Source organism: Mus caroli, chromosome 13 (genome assembly GCF_900094665.2).
Source record: "Mus caroli chromosome 13, CAROLI_EIJ_v1.1, whole genome shotgun sequence".
Taxonomy (NCBI): Eukaryota; Metazoa; Chordata; class Mammalia; order Rodentia; family Muridae; genus Mus; species Mus caroli.
This window is the reverse complement of record NC_034582.1, coordinates 76057377-76077488: the sequence shown is the minus strand read 5'-3', so window position 1 is coordinate 76077488 and position 20112 is coordinate 76057377. Positions and strand designations below refer to the sequence as shown.

General features: G+C 43.4%; 2 protein-coding genes across 2 annotated transcripts in view; one reads left to right on the top strand and one right to left on the bottom strand.

Moving 5' to 3' along the window:
• Positions 1–2212, bottom strand: part of Mblac2 (metallo-beta-lactamase domain containing 2) — a 33463-nt gene extending 31251 nt beyond the window's left edge. The window contains exon 1 of the mRNA XM_021180819.2: positions 1326–2212. Within this exon, the coding sequence (XP_021036478.1) occupies positions 1326–1779 (454 nt within the window). The 5' untranslated portion in view covers positions 1780–2212. The remainder of the gene's footprint in view (positions 1–1325) is intronic.
• A 39-nt stretch (positions 2213–2251) lies between these two features.
• The window catches only part of Polr3g (RNA polymerase III subunit G), a 39779-nt gene continuing 21918 nt past the window's right edge, over positions 2252–20112 (top strand). The window contains exons 1-3 of the mRNA XM_021180821.2: positions 2252–2444; positions 13239–13388; positions 17987–18116. Of these exons, the coding sequence (XP_021036480.1) occupies positions 13272–13388; positions 17987–18116 (247 nt within the window). The 5' untranslated portion in view covers positions 2252–2444; positions 13239–13271. The remainder of the gene's footprint in view (positions 2445–13238; positions 13389–17986; positions 18117–20112) is intronic.

Below are 20112 nucleotides of genomic sequence, written 5' to 3'. Positions count from 1 at the left end.
ATGATACTCTGTTATGCTTGCAGACAGGAGCCTAGCATACCTGTCCTCTGAGAGTCTCTACCCAGCAGTGGGACTGAAACAGATGCAGATACCCACAGCCAAACATTGGACGGTGGTCTGGGACTCTTATGGAAGAGTTGGGGAAGAATGAAGGCCCTGAAGGGGAAGGGAACTCAAGAGCAAGACAAAGAGAGTCAACTAACCTAGGGGCACTCAGAGACTGAAGCACCAACCAAAGAACACACACAGACTGAAAAGAGGTTCCAGGCACATATGGTGCAGGCAAGCACCTCAGGCTCCATGGCTGCCCTATCTGGCCTCAGTGAGAGAGGATGCACCTAATCTGGCAGAGAGTTGATTGATGTGCTCTGTTGGGGGGAGGGGTACCCAGAGGGGCCTCCACCCTCTCAGAGGAGAAGAGAAGAGGGAATGGGAGGAGGGACTCTGTGAGGGAGGGAGCCGGAGCAGGAGTAGTTTGGGGGATGTAAATAAATAAATAAATCAAGACAAAAATATAAAATTGATAAATCAAATATTGTTGCTGTTGCTAATCAGTTCAGTTAGTGTAGTTCCAGCATGAGGGGAAAGGGACTGGGACCCTGTCTATTTTGCTCCATTCTATCAATTTCTTAGGACCAAGAGAATGAAGTCCTCATTAACACACACACTTTCTCCACCGGAAACAACTCCCTTATTGATCTTTCCTAGGCCTTGCTCTCATCCAGACCAGATATTTGTCATAATTCTACATTTTATGTTCACTGTCAAGCCTTTTTTTTTTCCCCTTTGGGAGGCAATAAGCAAACAAATCCATCTGAAAGGTCAGGATGGATGAAACGGAACCAAAGCTTTCCAAGCCTACAGGTGGACCTGATAGGCACTATGCAGAGAAGTGAGCACGCAGATGAAGTCAGCAGTTTTCAAAGCACAGAGCCTAACACTCTTCACAAGGTGCCATTGCTTAAAAGCCTACTCGTTACAAAAGCTGAAAATGTTCAACCGGTACTTGGGAAAAGAATGGAAAATCTCCAGTCACAAGTCTCTGCAGTGTTACTACTGTAGCCGACTGACTGGGGATGGTGTGAGCTTTCAAAGGACAGCCACACAGCCAGCAGCGCGCATCTCCGGACAGAGAAGCCTGCCAGGGCCTAGTCTCTGCTTAAGCTGGCTTCCAGGCAGCAAAGGGTGAAACAGAGTATTCCCGCACTGTACCCCAACAGTGCCACGAAGGTCTGCAACAACAGTGCCACGGAGGTCTGCAACATGCTGTACACGCTCTCCAAGCCCCTCCCTCAGTGACAGCGCACGCCCGCGGGGCCCATTACCATCCTGCAGAATGAGGGTGGGTTGCACTGCCTGCACTCGGAACTGCCTGGCCCGCCAGCCAGGGCTGGGTGCCCGCACCACCTCGCTGTCAGAAAGCCAGGTCACGGTCTCAAAGTTGTCCCCGCGAGCCAGGGCCTCGGCCTCGGCGCGGTGCACAGCCACCTGGTCGAACTGATAGAGACCGCCGGAGTGATCGAAGTGCACGTGGGTGGCCACGGCCAGCAGTGGCCGGCGTCCTGCATCCTCTTTAGACCCGCAATCCTGCAAGAGGCCGGAGGAGTAGAGGTACTCCGGAAGGCTGCGCAGCCCCAGGCCAGTGTCTATCACCACGTCCTGCTCCGAGCCGCGCACCAGCCAAATGTTGGCCCGGTTGCCTGACTCGTAGAACCGTTCTTGAATCCAGAAGATGCCATCGCCCAGCGACTTGTGGGCATACCACTCGAGCGCCGACATGCTGCTGCGCAGGGGTGCGGCCAGGCTAGGTGGGTGTGCCTCCCACAGGCAGTCCAGGACTCGCTGCTGCTGCTGCTGCTGTTGCTGCAGAGCCCGAGGAGCTACTCTCAGCTCCGGAGGAGGTGCGATCGAGGGGCGGGGATGCGGAAGGGAGCGTGGATAGGACGCAGCGACACTGCCCAGATCGCCTGTTCCGCGCCCTCCCGTCCGAGCCGCAGAGCGCAGGCTGCACTCGTTGCCGCAGCTTCTGCAGCCGCAGCACCAAGGCAGTAACGCAGGCCGGTGAAGCGGGGAGGAGACACCGGGCAATGCTGCCCTGCTCGGGGTTCTACTGCAGGGGCCCGGAGAGATGCCTGGGAAGCGACACACAGGACCGCCCCCACACGGGCAGCGGGGGCTTTGCACTCGCCGCCGGAGCCCAGATTGAGGCCGAGCCTGTTGGAGGCGGACTATGGCGCCTCCCAAGGGCTAAAAAGCTCTCTTCCGGGGGTGTGGCCTCGCGGGAGTGGGCGGGGCTTCCAATGCGCTCTCCTGCGCTGTAGCCGCGTGCGGTGTGGGGCGCGCTACTCCGGAGGTAGAATCTGCGGCTCCTTGCTGGAGGGGCTGCGGGCTTTCTTGCTTTCTCTGCTGCACCTTGTGCCCAAGCCTCGAGACTTGGCTAGCAGGTAACTGGAAGCTATCCCGTTCTGGGCAGGAGGTGAAGAGGGTAGAAGGGAGTTGATGGGGCACGTGGAGAACGTGGTAACCGGGTATCCGGAGCCAACATTCATTAAAGCCCCTCTGGAGTGACTTTGGGAGTTATCCCTACCTCCCCAAAGCTGCAGCTGCCATCTTCCAAACCGTTTAAAGTTTTCGTAGCCAGATCTCCCAGCCTTCCGGTGGGTTTGTTCTCAGTGAGAAAGAAGGGAGTTTATCCTCTTACAAGAGAAGACTATGCAAATCTGATGACTGTGTTTTTTGTTCATTCAAAGTTTGGCGGCAGTTTGCTGATAATGGCATACTTAATCATCGCTTCTGTTTTCTTAATTGTTGGCACCCTTGATAGTGAGGAGAGGGGTTAGTGATAAAATTTTTCTTTAAAAAGGAAAACCTAAATGGCCGTCATAGTTCTGGGTGGTTCTTTGCTCTTTGAAGAGAGCAGAGAAAGTTAGAGCTTAAGGAAAGGCGGAGCACTTTGAGGGGACACGAAAAGTGGATAGTGACTGGGTGTGGCCTTGCAAGCCACCGGATATCACCCCCACTGTCAGTATCAAGTCCCTGTGCTTGCACCCAACCACTAGCTATTGATGCATCTATTTCGGATTAAGAAGTCCCTTTGAGAATTTGACTAACCTTCAGAAATTATAAAGAGACCCACGGGACAACATTATAAAGGATAATTAGGAAGATTCTTACTGTGGTAACTCCTAATAAGTTTCCTAGAGGGAGAACTGTGTTCTTCCTACACTCCAAAACTCTCTGGTGGGTGTAGGAGCAGGTCACTGCCCTTTTGAATATTTTACTAATCTCATCTGTTATGCAGTGCCTCCGTTAAATGGTGTGTGACAAGCAGAAGACTGTTTAAAAACAAAAAAAGTCTGATGTGAGTTCTCAAGAATCTGAGGAAGCTAACACCTGTACACAAATACTTGTTATATAATGCAAAAAAAAATGCAAAAATTGGATTCTACTTATAGATGGACTAGTGAATGATTGTACTGGCTGTATAGAACGCATTCTCCACAGAGAAACACAGTGCCCTCTCTACTTTGCTTTTGCTGCAGAAGGGGGCCACTCGGTAAGATGACACAGTGTTGTTCCTTGGCCATAAGCTCAGAAAGAATTCAGCGATGACTATCTGGCTTGTGGCGGGCTCTAGAGTCCTTTGGACCTACAGTTCCCAATGACACTTGTTTCCTACTTTTCAGTATGACTCTGCTTCTCGTCTTAATTAAATTTAAGCTCAGATAGTCCTGAAAGAGGCAGAACTTCTTCAGCTAGTTTTTCTAGCCTGGTTCCTGCTTCGTTTTCACACCACCTATCAGGTTCTGACAGGTTCTCTAAAGTATATTTTGCCCACTTCCCATACTCGATCGTAAACTCCATGAAGAGCAGAGATGTCATTTTGTTTGCCTCTGTATTTCCAACACTAAGAGTCTGGTTTGACCCAGAGGTTAGGGTTAGAGTTAGGTCTTAATAAAGACCTTAGTGGATAGTTACTTGGTGAGAAGCAGAAGTTAAATGTCCTAAGCTCTGTTCACTGAAGAGCATGACATATCAGACGATTAGCCTTCTGTTAAATTGATGAGATGAATTGTTAGGGATCTGGACATAAAATGCCTAGGATGTTTCAGAGGGTCGATGTTAAAGGCCCGAGCTAACGCAGAAGAGAGGAGAATAATAGAGAACACACTGCTAATAGTCTTCTGTTAGGTGATCACAGGAGACAGCCAGAGTGGAATGAGTCAGGCTCGTGATTACAGCAAGCTTAGGTCATTCTTCAGAAAGATACTGTGACTTGGCTTTCGCTGTCTCTCCTGGCCTACAGCTACTTGAACATCTAAATGAGCAGGGTTGTGTGTACAAGAGGATGCTACATTTCAGTCACAATCATAACGCACAACATTTTAGATCTAGGAGGAATTGCAGAGCTGAGCTCACCATCTTCCAGGAGATTATGTGTACAGTTGTTTAGGAGAGGCTTGAACAACACCCATTTTCCGATCTCTTGGAACAGATTCTGAAGTTTTGAGGCAGGACTCTGAGCTGGCAGTCAGGCAGCATCCTGAGGTGATGGTGGCAGTGCTGCTTTGTCGATCTAGTGTTTTCAATTTCAGATTTGGGGCTGGAACGACGACCCGAGTTCAGTTCCTAGCAACCACAGCGAGTGGCTCACAAGCCCTGATGACCTGGCATCCTCTTCTGACCTGCCTGGGCACCTGCATTTCTCCGCACATCCCCACACACATTTTAAGATTTTGAAATTCAGAACTTTTTGCAGTTGCCAATTTCCCTCATTGATCTGGGATTTAAAAATAGGTTGTTGCCGGGCAGTGGTGGTGCACGCCTTTAATCCCAGCACGCGGGAGGCAGAGGCAGGAGGATTTCTGAGTTCAAGGCCAGCCTGGATTACAAAGTGAGTTCCAGGATAGCTAGGGCTCTACAGAGAAACCCTGTCTCGAAAAACAAACAAACAAAAAGTAGGTTGTCAATGACTTTACATGTGCTTCCAGAAGTAAAATATAGGTAGGGCATTGAAGGGCCTTCCTCAGCCTGTGTATGCTCACCTTTGGTAGGAATTGTTTGAGACGATCAGATGACCTTTATAACCTTTTTACTCTTCTACAAAGCAAGGAGATTGAATCTACTGTGATTCTTAGTTTAGCCAGGACCAAATAGTGAAGCCTTGGGATGGGTCACTTATTGTATATAGAGATGCCAAAATATCTCAAAGGAGTGGATGCTTTGAAGGAAGAATTAAGAATTGCTCAGTGCCTGTCCAAAAGGATCAAAGCTAGTTGAGTAAATGACTGAGTTGGATTGGGTAATGAGGAAATCGAGAAATAAAAAACTCTTCATTCACAAAGTTTGGGAGCTGGGGCGATGTCCCATCTATTAAGAACATTGAAGCAGAAGGATTATAAATTCAAGGCCTGCCTAGGCTATAGAAAGGGTTCAAGTCCACATTGGGAAACTATCAAGTCTTTCCTCACGAAGTATATATGTAAATAAATAAAAATTAGAAGACTGAGAATAAAGTTTAGTAGTGGACGTTTACCAGTGTGTGTGTGAAGCTCTGGGTTCAACCCCTCTTCTCCCAACAACACACCTTCCCTTGAAAAAGTCTGACAGGTTGAGAAAAAAAAAAATCAATGTATTAGATAAATACATCAAATAAGGATTTAAGTGATTGGCGCCTAGGCCTCACTTGTGAACCTTTCCTTTCATGATTCAGTCTCTGGCTACAGGGGAAGAAAATGAATTAAGAAACCATGTGTTTCTCCACCCACTCCCACCTCCCCACTCTTGGTGTGATTGGGTGTTTCCGGGAGGGCGGGAAACCTGGAAAGAGGATAACATTTGAAATGTAAATAAAGAAAATATCCAACTTAAAAAAAAAGAAAAAGAAAAAGAAACCTAGTGTTGTATATACAGGAGCACCCTGTCTGCAACATCAAACTGTAGGATAGCTGTAGGGCAGTGCGCCTTGTAACCAATGTGTCTCAAAAGCTAGCCTTGGGTTCTCTGCCGGATACATTTATTGTTGTTATCAGTTTATGCCCAATGACTGCAAGATAAAAATAGGAAGTTGGAGTCTGCAGAGCTTATTTCTGGGACAATATTCCATTAAACAGTGTTAACTCAGATACTCTTAGAGTGAATTTCCCAAACCATTTCCAGGGCCTAACTTCAAAGATGTTGGCTTATTAGGTTTGAGAACTAAGTGTTCCCCAGGACTCACTATGTTTTATATTTATATTTTTTATCTCCCAGTTAATGCCTCTGATCATGCAAGTTTGGTAAACTTTTCCTAGATTTATTTCTAATCTCTAGTTAGTGATAGACTGGCAGGTAGCACAGTGGTCTTGGCCCTGCTTGTTGGGCTCCTACAGGTGCTGAGCAACGGTGTAAGTCCCCTTACTCAGCAGAGGTCCTACTTGAAAGACCAGCTTTCTGTAGAATCAGCATAGTAGAGTGACTCAGCAATGGGAATGAAGCCATTGTGATATTTTACGTCTTTTAGAGTAGACAGCTGGAATGAGCTTTGAAATGTAAATGAATTTCCTAATGGATTTTTGTTTTTAAGGTAATGGTGTATGAACACAGTCAATACCTAGTAGAGTTCCAATCAGCAAAATGGAAAAATTATAAAAATATATGCATCACTCAAGTCTGCAGGCTTTTAAAAAAATGTATGTCGGCGTTTTGCAATCTACAGTGAAATAGCAGATGTGGACATGTAGGTGGCGCTGATGAGCGAGCATATCCTACACTAAACAAGACAGACTGGTAGTAACTCACCACAGACCATCCTGAGTGATGCAGTGGGAAGACAGTATTTCTATTTTTTTTTTTTTTTCGAGACAGGGTTTCTCTGTATATATAACCCTGGCTATCCTGGAACTCACTTTGTAGACCAGGCTAGCCTCGAATTCAGAAATCCGCCTATCTCTGCCTCCCAAGTGCTGGAATTAAAGGCGTGCCCCACCACTGCAAGGCTAAAGACAGTATTTCTTAACTATCCTAGTAGCAGAAGTCAATCCAAAATCTGAATTAGCGGCTAGTGTACCTGCTCATTGGAAATCATAGTCAAAGGAATGCATTAAACTACCTAGGTGTGTGATTTTTCCAACCCAGAATCTGGGAGGTTGTTACTAATTCTGAGCTGTGCTCAGATACATTGCTGTCCCTCCGGAAGTATGTTCGAAAGTCCTTGCTCAGGACCATCCGAACATAAGCATCTGCATGCGCCTTCATGCTCTGATGATGTGTGTATTACAGGACAGCCTTCTAGTCTTTTCCATAAGTAAATAGTAAGAATAATAGAACGGGAGACGTTCTAGAATTAGAAGGAAGGAAATGTAAAAAAGACATCATTCCAACTGCCATGTGAACTTTTTTTGTCTTGAATAATAATAATAATAAAACCTATAAATTCCCTAATGTGCTAAGGGAGGAAGTGTGGGTGCTGATTACATAAGAGATGATAGTAAGGAGCTATAGCGATTACATCTGTGGTTTACGTTGTCTAATGAGCTCTCGGATTAGCAGGCTTTCCTATGGCCTTTTCATATGTACTTAGTTGTGGTTGATCTTCACACCCTTCTCCTGCTCCCCAACTCCAGACTCTTCAGCCCTCCCTTTTCCCCTTCCACTTTTGTTCCATGTGGGTTCTATCTTTATTCCTCTCCTCTCCTTTAAGGCTCTCTTTCTTCTTCCATCTTGGGCCCCATTCTAGTTTCCTGACCACTAACTATACTCACTGCTACAGAAATTCACATACGTGGAAAATCATGTAGAAAAGCATCTGCACATGAGAGTACATACAGTATTTATCATTTCCATCCTGGGCTACCTCAATTAGTAGAAGTATTTTCTAGCTCTGTAAATTTCCCTCAATTTTTGTTATTTTATTTTTTATTGTACTGACTGGTTTTGTGTCAACTTGACACAGCTGGAGTTACCACAGAGAAAGGAGCTTCAGGTGAGGAAATGCCTCCATGACATCCACCTGTAAGGCATTTTCTCAATTAGTGATCAAGGGGGGAGGGCCCCTTGTGGGTGGTGCCATCTCTGGGCTGGTGGTCTTGGGTTCTATAAGACAGCAAGCTGAGCAAGATAAGGGAGGCAAGCCCATAAGTAACATCCCGCCATGGCCTCTGCATCAGCTCCTGCTTCCTGAACTGCTTTGAGTTCCAGTCCTGACTTCCTTTGGTAATGAACAGCAAAATGGAAGTGTAAACTGAATAAACCCTTTCCTCCCCAACTTGCTTGATCAAAATGTTTCGTGCAAGAATAAAAACCCTGACTAAGATAATTATGAATGAATTTATTTCCATTGTGTATATGTATTGTATTTTTATTGTCCATTTTGTATGGATGGATAGCTAGGCTACTGATGGGCACCTGGGCTAGTTTTGTGTTCTTGCTACTGTATAAACAGGGAATAAACATGGATGTGCAGGTAACTTCATTTCCATGGGAGTTTGCATAGCCCTTTGGGTATGTGCCTAGGAGGCTGTAATTGGTGCATACCATAATTCTTTTAAGAAAGCTCTACACTGATTTCCACAGTGGTTGCATGGCATTTTTTTCCCCTCTGTTAGCTCTCAGAGAATATACATAATGAAGAGTTTTAAATAACCTGAGTCATGGGATTGGGAGAGCCTAAAAGAGAAGGGCCTGGTTATATATTGATAACTATTGGAATTGAATGGTCAGGTACATGGGAGCTGATTAAGCTGTCTGTCCTGCTTGTGTGTGTCCATAGTATCGTAGAAGTCAGTGGAAGTCAAAAGCCCCCAGTTGTCCTTGGCAGTGACAGTAATGAGATTATATAATCATTTCTTAATTATTGTCGGAATGTCAAGTATGTAGACATGCTGGGATAAATTTACAAAATGTATAATGTAAAATTGTGTCTGAAAATGTTCTCACTGTCAGCCCTTATATAAGTCAAAGCCCGTGCTGCCTGAGTGCTTCACAGAAGAGAGAAAACTGCATTTCACCAGTGACTGGATTTTTCTATATGTAGCTACAGCCCTAGACATATGAGATTATTAACATTGGCAGCCACCATGCCTTTAAAAGTTCAGCGATTTAATACTGCTTCCCCCTGTAAGTGCACTAACAGGTTGGTCTGTGACATGCTGCGTTCTTTTAGCTGTTTTTAAACTATTGAGCAGGGAGACTTCCCCGAAGAGCATCCACCCCAGTACTTTCAGCATAGTGTGTGTTTATAGTCACCTAGGAGGATTTCCGACCACGTAATTTTGATTGATGGTTTCAGAGATTCACAACCTTTCCATGCATCACAACTCCCTTGGGACCTTCTTAGAGCACAAACTTAAAATACAAACTGACGGCTTCCCCTACAGGTGTGTCCCCTCTGCCTCTGCTTCTCCCCGCCCGTCTCCTTCCCTATGGAAGACCCCATGATTTCCATTTTCAACACTTTCCTGGATGCACTGGAGGCTGCACTGTTTGGAAACTACTGCTCCAGATTTCTAAGCTATCCAAGAGTTCTAGTGATTGCTAGGGTTAAAAACTCTTATGTTGGCCCCATGATGAAGGAAGCTTAGATTTCTAGGCTTTTGGACCAGGCTATTATAATCAGAAAACTACAAAGAAGTAGCTAGCCCCTTGTTAATTTTGGAGGCTTGCCCTTATTGCTAACGTCACAAACCCGAGAGAACTACCATTGATGATGGTCTTTCGTCCTGCCAAGAGACCTGGTTTGAACACAGCAACTGCTATTGCCCTTGCCCCTTGCTGGTGTGATCGTGAGAAAGGAGGCTGTTACACAGGCGAAAGTGAAAGTTCCTGCGGTCTTCTGTGGTTGAGAGGTCTAATCACTGTCCTGGGTGCCCCGGGTTCAATGCGCCTCACTGTTGCATCAGCAAGAGAGAGGCAGGGATGTGCATTTTCATGTTCACAGTTGAGCCTCCCCAGTTCTCATGCTTCAGAGCAGGGCCTCTTAAACTTCTCCCAGCCCTTGACCCCTGCTTACCTGAGTATTTTATATAACACCAAGTATACAAGTATACATGCATATGTAGACATACACACAGCCACTGGTAATCACAACTTGATTTTAAAAAACCTAATTGGTATACATATATTTTTACCACTCATTAAGACAAAAAGCAAATAAGAATCCTAAGAAGGTAGATGTTGTTTAAAAAATGAGGTCTTGCTATTTGCTGTTGAAGGACAGAAAGCATCTTGAAGTTCTAAAGTATGGTTTCTCCATACTTTAATTTTATGACCATCAGTGTTGAAAGCACTGTTTGACAGATGGAGTTCAAGCTGGCAGAAATGTCTTAGAGCCTTTTCTGAGATTGTTGGAAATTCTGTCTTAGTCCTGAGCCTAGACCTATTAAACAAGTTTTTATGAAACTTGAGTGAGCAATTTTTAAAATTAAACTTCCTAACAATGGAATCTAGTGGGATTTTTTGGAGGCGTGGATATATGCTGAAGAGGAAAAATAGAAGTCTTCATAAGATATTGACAGTCTTTGTCTTCCATTATGTTTTATAACAATGAAACACTGTATCTCTGCACTTCATAGCATACAGGAATTCTGAATCTGAGCTTAGATGTCTCAAGCACTGCCTCCTTCAGTGGTGAGGGGTTAGGCAGGCCTGTACAAGCCAAGTGTGACTGTGTCTCAGGTAGTGACTGCCTGCATTGAGGTGGGGTGGGGTGGGGAGGTGACAGGGGAGGGGGACGGGACATAGAGCTTGTGCAAGTTGAGTGAGCATGCTTTCCTTCAGTAACAAGGCTGCAGTGATACAGGTGAGCGTTCATGATATATTACATTTATTTTTGGTTGTTGCTCATTCAGAAACCTTTTTTACTGTCGTTTCTTTGTTTTTAGGGGTTTTTTTGTTGGGTTTTTTTTTTTTTTTTTTTTTTTTTTTTTTTTTTTTTGTCTTTTTTAGACACAGTTCTACAACCTTATACAGGGTCAGTGTAAGATGCAGGGGTTTACATGGTGGTATACAAGTCTGTACTTCAGTGTTGGGGATGGAGAGAAGCAGATCACTGGTGCATACTGACCAGCCGGTCTCCAGCTCCAGGTTCCTTGAGAGACCTTGTCTCAAATAGTGGAGAAGCAATCAAGCAAGATGTCCATGGTAATATAGACTCTGCCTCTACCCATGCATCCCATACACAAGCACACACACACACACACTCACACACATGCTCCTCTCACACACATGTATACACATACACACACCACACACAAGCACACACACTCCTCCCACACACAAGCACACACTCCCACAGTCCTCCCCCACACAAGCACACACTCCCACACTCCTCCCACACACATGCACATACTCCCACACTCCTCCCACACAAATGTAAGGCTTCTGTTAGGTGTTGTGGTTTGACTATGCCTTGCCCATGGGAAGTGTCACTTTTAGGAATCATGGCCTTACTTAACTCTCCTTTCCTAGAGGTGGTATAGCCTTGTTAGAGGAAGCAAGTGTATCACAGTGGGGGTAGTCTTTGGGGCTTCTAAACTCAGTGTGGAAGAGAGATTCAGTCTCTCCTGGTTGCCTTCAAATCAAGATGTAGAACTCTCCTTTCCTAGAGGATCCTGTCTCCCATGTCCTGCCATGATGATAGTGGACTGAACCTCTGAAACTAAGCCAGCTCCAATTAAATTTGTTCCTTGGTCATGGTGTCTGTTCACAGCAATGGAAACCCTAACTAAGACAGGTGTGATGGTATACCCCTATGATGCCAGTATTAGGATGCAGAGGCAGGAGAATCACTGCAATTTTAGACCAACAGAGGATGTTCTGAGCTAGTCATGGCTTCACAGTGATGCCCTTCTTGTAGGAAGGAGGGAAAAAAGCAAGCAAGCAAGCAAGCAAGTGAGCAAGCAGGACTCTAGAGTGTGAGTCGTCTTCCAGGCTCGTCTGTATATTCAGCACAAGTCCTGAGCATGTGATAGCGTCATACCTCTCAATGCTGAGAGAACATGTTTGTTTTCCTTTGAGTAGTCTGGAGGCTTCCTCAGCAGTTACTATGGTTACTATTATTTTACTTAGACCTTTTCAGAGCCTTATGAATACCTTTCATATTCCTAAAAGGATGTTACAGCCCAGAGTCCTGTTTAACACTCAGATTCTAGGATAAATAACTTGTGTGGAGTTACAGTGTATGGTTACTAGTGCTCAAATTGACATAAGTTTTCCTCTTCTCAGCCTGAATTTATCACCCCCTCGTGTCTTCCTCTTCCTCCTTCTCCCCGTTTCTCCTCTTTCTTCTGTATATCTGAGATCTTGTTATCACCCCACAGAGATGGAGGGAACTGTATCAGTTGGCTGTATAGTTCCAGCTGGATCTCTAAGGAGACCTAGGGTCAGCCCTTTCCTGAGGACCTAAGTGAAGGGGCTGTAGCTTTTAGGCTACATCCCTACTGGTGGAGGCAGTGAAACTTTAGCCTTCAGTGACACTTGTTCCTAAGCACATTTCTTTTTAACTGATAAGAAAATGTTTCAATCTATTCTAATGACACTTTAACCTGCTTTCAGGTCCTATCAGATCTTTTCCTCCACCCAACCCCACACCCTTTCTTTCTCTCTCTTTAAGAAGCAAAAACAAGAAACACACACATAAACAGAAACTAAAATATACAAGCAATAGACCAGTAAGACAAAACTCCACAAAGCAATATAAAACAAAAATTCTTTCTAAAACAATTACTATTAGGACCATTAAGTTCAGACTACTGGGCCTCAGGCCTCCCCAGAGACTCCATTAGAGAAAACTAAAAACAAATTGTTACTTTGCAAGCAAGTGTAGGCTGTATTGTGCCAGTGGTTTCTTGGTTAGGGGTGAGTGCCAGGATCTACTTGCCTTCCTTGTTGGGGATGGGGATGGGGATGCAGTCTGTGTCTACTTTACTCTCTCGGTCCTGGTACCCTGTTTAACTTGAACCCGTGCAGACCCTGCGTGTGGTGCCACAGTCTCTGTGAGTTCATGTGCACCAGACCTGCTCTGTCTTGAAGACACATTTTCTTTGCAGTTAATCCATCCACTCTGGCTCTTAAAATCTTTCTGCCAAAATATACATAGATCCCTGCATAGATCCTCTTCTGCTTAGATCCTTGAACCCTGTTCAAAATTATTTTAAATCAACCATGCTATGTGAGGGCTAGAATCTTGTAGTTTGTTTTAAAATGCTTGTTTCCTTTTGTGTATGATCCAGTGAATCTTACCCACTAATTGTGTCTTTCAGCATTGGTCCACACGGCTGCTATAGCTGCTTCCAATGGCTGGCAATAAAGGAAGAGGGCGTGCTGCCTACACCTTTAATATCGAAGCTGTTGGATTCAGCAGAGGGGAGAAGTTACCTGATGTTGTGTTGAAGCCTCCACCCCTGTTTCCTGTACGTGTGATGACAGCTCAGTTTTCACAGTGTGTTTTTGTGTTTCAATGGAAAGTGCAATTCTGCTTAGGGCTTGAGTACATGCTAGTGTCATGATATCCTCATGTCTAAGAGTAAAGGAGTATGTGGCATTTACTTGGCACTCAAACATCCGATTATTCTCGGATCCTGCCAAAGACTGCTTTCTTAAAAAACAGAGAACAAAACTATGTATGTATGTATGTATGTATGTATAACTTTGTACAAACATGATGACTATGTGTATACTAAGAACATTTATTTGAAATCTGTGTCTTCTACTGATGTCATTAATATATTTTAATTACCAGAATAACATTTTAAGTAGCCAAGTTAGCTTCATGATGCCCCTGGTGTAGCTAGTGGTTTTCTTCATATTCTGTATTTGTAAAAAAGATTTTGCTCCTTACTATGATGCCGTGTTTGTCTCACTAAGTTTGTCTTTGCTGCATCCCTGTTCTGAGTCACTTCAGAGTTTGTTAACTGCTCAGGCCAGAAACGTTTCTCCTGCTCTTGCGATTGCTTCTAAACTGAATGATAGAACAGCTGATGTTTCCTCTACATTCAGCTGAAAGCGGAAGTTTCCATTTCCAGATGGGTATGTGCTCCTGCTGGAAACCAACAATCATGAGTGACCTGATCCTCTTCTCTGCATTAATCTGTCATGTTTCAGATGGAGAAGCCCATGTTGAAGGACTCGTGGCAGTATAGAACTAGATACACACATAAAGAGATTATGCATTTTTAAAAATTTAAATAGTTTGGATTTTTTTGAGAATTTTATCATTTACAGAATCTTATATATGATTCCATCGTTTTCACTCCTACCCATCCCATATCCTCCTCACTCCCTCTCAAATTCATGACCTCTTCTATAATTATTGTTGTTGTATGTATGTACTTTATATGCACAACATTATACACACAGGTACACATATGTACACATATATTCACAGCCTCCTGGGTCTGTTTAATGGTGCTCACATGTATGTGTGAAGGGCTGACTACTAGAAACTGGATAACCTATCAGGGGCCTTGTTCTTGGAGAAAGCAGATTTTTCCCTCTCTCTGCAATGATTAGTTGACTATAGCTCTTTATGGAGTTCCTGGGGCCATTTCTTTTGGGGTTGAATTCCCTCATCCATGTTGGCATTTCAGCTGCTGCTGTCCTTATGCAGGTCTGTTTTGACAACAACACTGTTGAGATTTCATGGATGTGACTTGTGTCATCTTTCGATAACACTGTCTCACATCATGTGTCCTTCCTAGTCGCTGGGTTCTTTTCATTTCACTCACTCTTCTCTGATGCCTCCTGAGGCTTAGGTGAATGCCAAGGACTAGCCTCAACTTGGAGAGGAGTTCTGAGAGAAGGGGTCTTTGAGAACAGTGAAACAAATGGGTTGAAGTCAAATCATGGGGTACAAACTGATGGCCTGTGTTCTGTTTGAGATGGCTCCCTAGGTAGCTCTTTGTAGATAGCTCTTAGCACTGTATAGTCTGCTTGAGATAGCTTTCTGCTTGAAACAGCTCCCTGCTTGAGACAGCTCCCTTGTAATAGAAAACATACTAAATGCTTTCTGGATAGCTCATAGGTTTTCAAATCAAAGTCAGAAAAGCTGCTAAAAAAATTATTGGGTTTTCTGACCAAGTTAGAAATGCTGTTAGAAAAGTTCTAAAAGTAATTATTGGGCTTTCTGGTGAAAATCAAAAAGCCAGAAAAAAATTCTAAAAGCCATGTTAGCTCTCCAAGCAGTTCTCCCTGGATAGCTGCTAGAAAACATTCTAAGAGCTGGAATTCTACCATTCCTACCTCACCTGGCCCTGGACCTAAACACCCTCTGTCCCAGGCTGACCTGAAACTCAGAAATCTGCCTGCTGTTGTGAGCACAAAAACTTATTTGGGTGGGATCTTGCCCTGTGATCACCACTCCCTAAATCTCTTTATCTCCTTACCTTGTATCTTTCTGACAAGTTGGCTCACAGTACTGTTGCCTCTGTTTGTTTAGATCTGTGATGCTCCTTATATAATTCATATTGCATCCTTATTGTTTAGCATAGTTGAGAAATTATATATTTTTGAACTCATGTTTTCCAAGTTCTTTCCCACAGCCATTTTACCATTTTGCTGAGACATAGGCATACCCTCAACTTATGGACTTGTGCTGTTTCTAACTATCATGGAGTCATTAACCTTGGCAGAGAGACTATTCTCCAAAAGAGGAACATGAAGTAACACACACACATATATACACACACACATACATACATACTGTTATACATGTGAGCCTTATGCCCACAGCGACCATTGACATTCATGGAGGCCCATACCGTGCTGGCTCTCTTCCAGGGCTGAGAACCATGTCACACTGTTCCTGCCATGGCCAAGGCAGACAGTTGTAGGGGTTGTGTTTTAGATATGCCAAATGGACATTCATGGTCTCTTATGTTGCATTTTGACCAGTTGTGGATTTTTATAAGTGCCTCTGAGTGCTGCAGAAGGAAGCTTCTCTGGTGAGGGGTGAAAGCCACATTTACCCACGGATATAAGGATAATTGTATGTAGAATCTGATTAGAAATTATATTGATCAAGAGAAATGGCAGTAGTAGGTTTTCTCTAGGATCTAGAACCTCTTCAACCATGAGTAGCTGGCTAGTAGTAGCTAGCTCTGTAGTATGAGGGATGAGTTTCCTCCTATTGAACGGGCCCTGAGTTCAGCTAGACAGCTGTTGGTTATCCCCAAGTTAAAAATGCCATCACTACATCATTGGGGATATTTTGCCTCTGCCCCAGTCATTGTTGTTCATAGGCTTTACAACTGGGTTCTTTGGCAGTTCACATAGCACCTTCTGTCCAGTAGCTCAAGAGGAAATCCTCTTGGAGTGGCTTCCCGGTCTTGTTTCCAGCACTTTAATGGTCTGGGAGGCCATGAAGGACAGTGGTAGTAGCCTATATTGTTTTAGAACTGTTTTGGATATCCTCACCCAAAGACTGAACGGGGCTTTCCCAAGCCTGACACTCTATGGCTTTTGGGAGAGCATTATCATCCTGTGTACTGTAGCTGTATTTAAACTAGATATGCATGCATGCTTATAAATAATGTTTCCCTGTGGTTTTCCCAAACATCCTCAGTGTCATTTCTCTCTGCTTCCTCCCTCTCCCTCTGTATCACTCTCCCTTCTTCTCCCCAGTTGAAGTCCCCCCTTTCCCCTTCAGAGACCTGTATCCTATTATCATTTTTGCTCTTCATATTTTACCTTTAATACTCAATATACCTTGAAAACAGAGACAAATATCTCAGCCATATGCATAATATCTCTTTATAGTGGCTTCCCTCAAAATAAGGCCACAACATGTGGCATTATCTCCAAACGCTGGAAGAGGAAGCACGTAGCACCACTTTCTTTTGGGAATAGTACTAAGTTATTGTTAGAAGGCTGTGCCTGCCCTGCCCTTCCCTATCTTCTCAGCCTTTTCTCACTGCTGGGTTCTCAGGTCCCAGCTGTGCTGGACCTCTTGCCCTCTCAGGTCTTTGTTCCTGCTGGATTCTTATCTTTAACAGTCTGCTCTCTTTGCATGAATAGCTGATTGGTTTTTAATCCATATCTCTGTTCAAATATGACTTACGCAGGAGGCTGTGAATTTTTACTCTGTGTAGATTAGCTGCTACCTGACCCTCATGTCACATCTTCTGTTCTTTTATATTTGTCTTCATGATTTGAAATTTATTGTACCTCCCTTGTTTATTTAATTGTGTGTTTCTTTCTTGGGGTGTGGGTTCTGTTATTTAGTATACCATACTTTCTCAAGGAAGTAGGGTTTTTTGGTTTCTGTTTTGTTTTTTTTAAGATTTATTTATTATATTTATATGAGTACACTGTAGTTGTTTTTTGGACACACCAGAAGAAAGCCTCAGATTCTATGACAGGTGGTTGTGAGCCACCATGTGGTTGCTGGGAATTGAACTCAGGACCTTTGGAAAAGCAGTCAGTGCTCTTAACCGCTGAGCCATCTCTCCAGCGCCAAGGAAGTAGTTTTGAATGCCTGAATAGATTGAGAATCCATCTGTGGAAAGATACTATATCTTTACCCTGTTGTATCTTTATCTGTATTCTGGGAACCCACTTTTTAATGAATTTATACATATGGTCAAATAGTCATACCTGAACATTCATATAAATATGAGTATTGTGGAATATTTTCTTCTTACCTATAAGGTAAGAATAAAGAAGGAAATGTGCTTAAAAGTTAGGTTATATTAGTTCAACATATTTATTATTTCATTTTCTTTAAAATTTTGAGACCAGTTTCATGTGTTAGCCTGTGCTGTCTTGGAACTCACTGTGTAGCCCAGGCAGGCCTTGAATTGGAAGCAGTGTTCTCGTCATACCCTCCAATGCTGGGATTACAAGATCGAACACCTCCCCTGCCTAGAGGCTCAGTAGCTTTGGATTTGGTTATAGCCTTTACTGCACGTGAAGCGTAATCTTTAAATAACAGCCACATTTTCTAGAACATGGATAAAAGAAATAGTAAAATTCTTAACGTATTTAAATAGACTTTGTCTCTTATGTTAAATAGGATACAGACTACAAGCCGGTGCCCCTGAAAACAGGAGAAGATGAGGATTACATGCTGGCCTTGAAGCAGGAGTTGAGGGAAACAGTGAAACGATTGCCGTACTTTATTGAACCCCCTGAAGAAAAACAAGGTACGCATGTGTCAGGCCCTTCTTGAGGCAGGCAGTTCAGTGTTCACAGAAGGAGCAGTGGATGCAGGGACCTGTGATCATGTGACTCAGTCAGCCAATCACCCAACTTGAAAAAACATTACTTACCAGGATTGTCAAAAAGGAAAAACATTTATATTTTATTGTATTGTTTTTCTTCTTCTTTTTTTTTTTTTTTTGCAACTTACTCATAATACTTTGTGTCTTCCTTTTGTAATACAGTATTAGCCTTTTAACATTTCCTTGGTATTCTTAGAAAAACATAATTTAATGATTATGTTACTCCATTAGGTGGCTAAAATGTTAATTAGCACTGATGTCCTCCTGTTAGAATAAAGTGGTTCTTCTTTTTTTAAACTATGCAATGCTGTGATTATGCCATTGTGCATAAGTTTTTAATGGATGCCTCTGATTATTGACAGTTTAGGCTAACGAAAAAATTTAAAACCTTGACTTTTGTCTTATTGTCTATGTTCTGATGATATAAACTGTGTGTTAGTTCTTGACGCTAAAGGCAGAAAGGAGGAATTGTGCTTCAAGGCTCAACCATCTCAGGCTAGAAATGGCAAGTGGTGTTAGAGGAAGGGAGCCTGCTTATCAGATGAGCAGATCTTTAGCACAATAAAACCGTATTGATTATTAGAGAGATCAATATCATCTTTGAGTTCTTAAAACAACATCATTAAAACATGAGAAATTCATATAGTACCCAATCAGGCCATTAGTGTTAAAAGTGTTTTTATTTCCTCTCTAGGATACATTGGCTGAGTCAGACTGAGTCAGTCAGGCTGAGTCATGTATGGTGTTACCTGTCTTCCTAAGAAGCAGACTGCACAAGCTTAGTTTTCAGTGACTTATCTGCTTGAGTTTGTTTATATAATGGTTTGATGTTTTACTTCAACGATAGAGAGGTTTTATTTTTATTTTTACTTTTCCGATTTTGTTGCATGCATGCCTTTGTCGGGACTTAAAAATTAAAATAAATTTTATATATTTTAAAATGAACTAATAAATATTCATTTTAGAAATTAGCAAGGCATGGTATACTTTGATACTATTAAAGTTAGACTTTTCCTTTAGATACGAGACATGTTTAGCTGATAGGATGTGTTTATTCATGTGCGGGTCTAATCAAAAGGTATATCAGATCATTCAAGCAGTCAGATGATTCTTGTAGGTATTCATGGTTTCAGTTACTGTTCTGTCGCTGTGAGGAAACACCAGGATGAAGGCAGCTTGTACAGAGATGCATGTAATTGGGGCGTGCTTGTAGTTTCAGAGAGTTAGGTCATGATCAATCTGGTTGCAGGCATGATACCAGGAAGGTAGCCGAGAGCTCACATGTGATCCACAAGTTACAGGCAGAGAGAGAGCTAGGCCAGGTCTGGCATGGGCTCTTAAGCCTCAAAGCCTGTCCCAGTGGTGCAGCTCCTCCAACAAGACTACACCCCTAATCCTTTTCAAAGTGTTCCCCTGAGGGACAGGCATTCAAACATAGGAGTCATGGGGCCATATAAAATATAAAAAAATATAATACTTATGTCTTAATTGGGGTTTTACTGCTGTGAACAGGCACCATGACCAAGGCAAGTGACAGCATTTAATTGGAGCCAGCTTACAGGTTCAGAGGTTCAGTCCATTATCACCAAGACGGGAACGTGGCAACATCCAGGCAGGCATGGTGCAGGAGGAGCTGAGAGTTCTACATCTTAATCTGAAGGCTGCTAGCAGAATACTCACTTCTAGGCAGCTAGGGTGAGGGTCTTAAAGCACACACCCACAGTGGCACACCTATTCCAACAGGCCACACCTTCTAAAAGTGCCACTTCCTAGGCAGAGCATATTCAAACTATGACATTCCACTCCCTGGGCCAAGGATATACAAACCGTCGCAACTTACTTGTTTAAGCCCATAGAAAATTCTATGGGATTTTACAAATTGATAGAAGTAAAATCTCTTCAGATCTTCCTTTCTGCT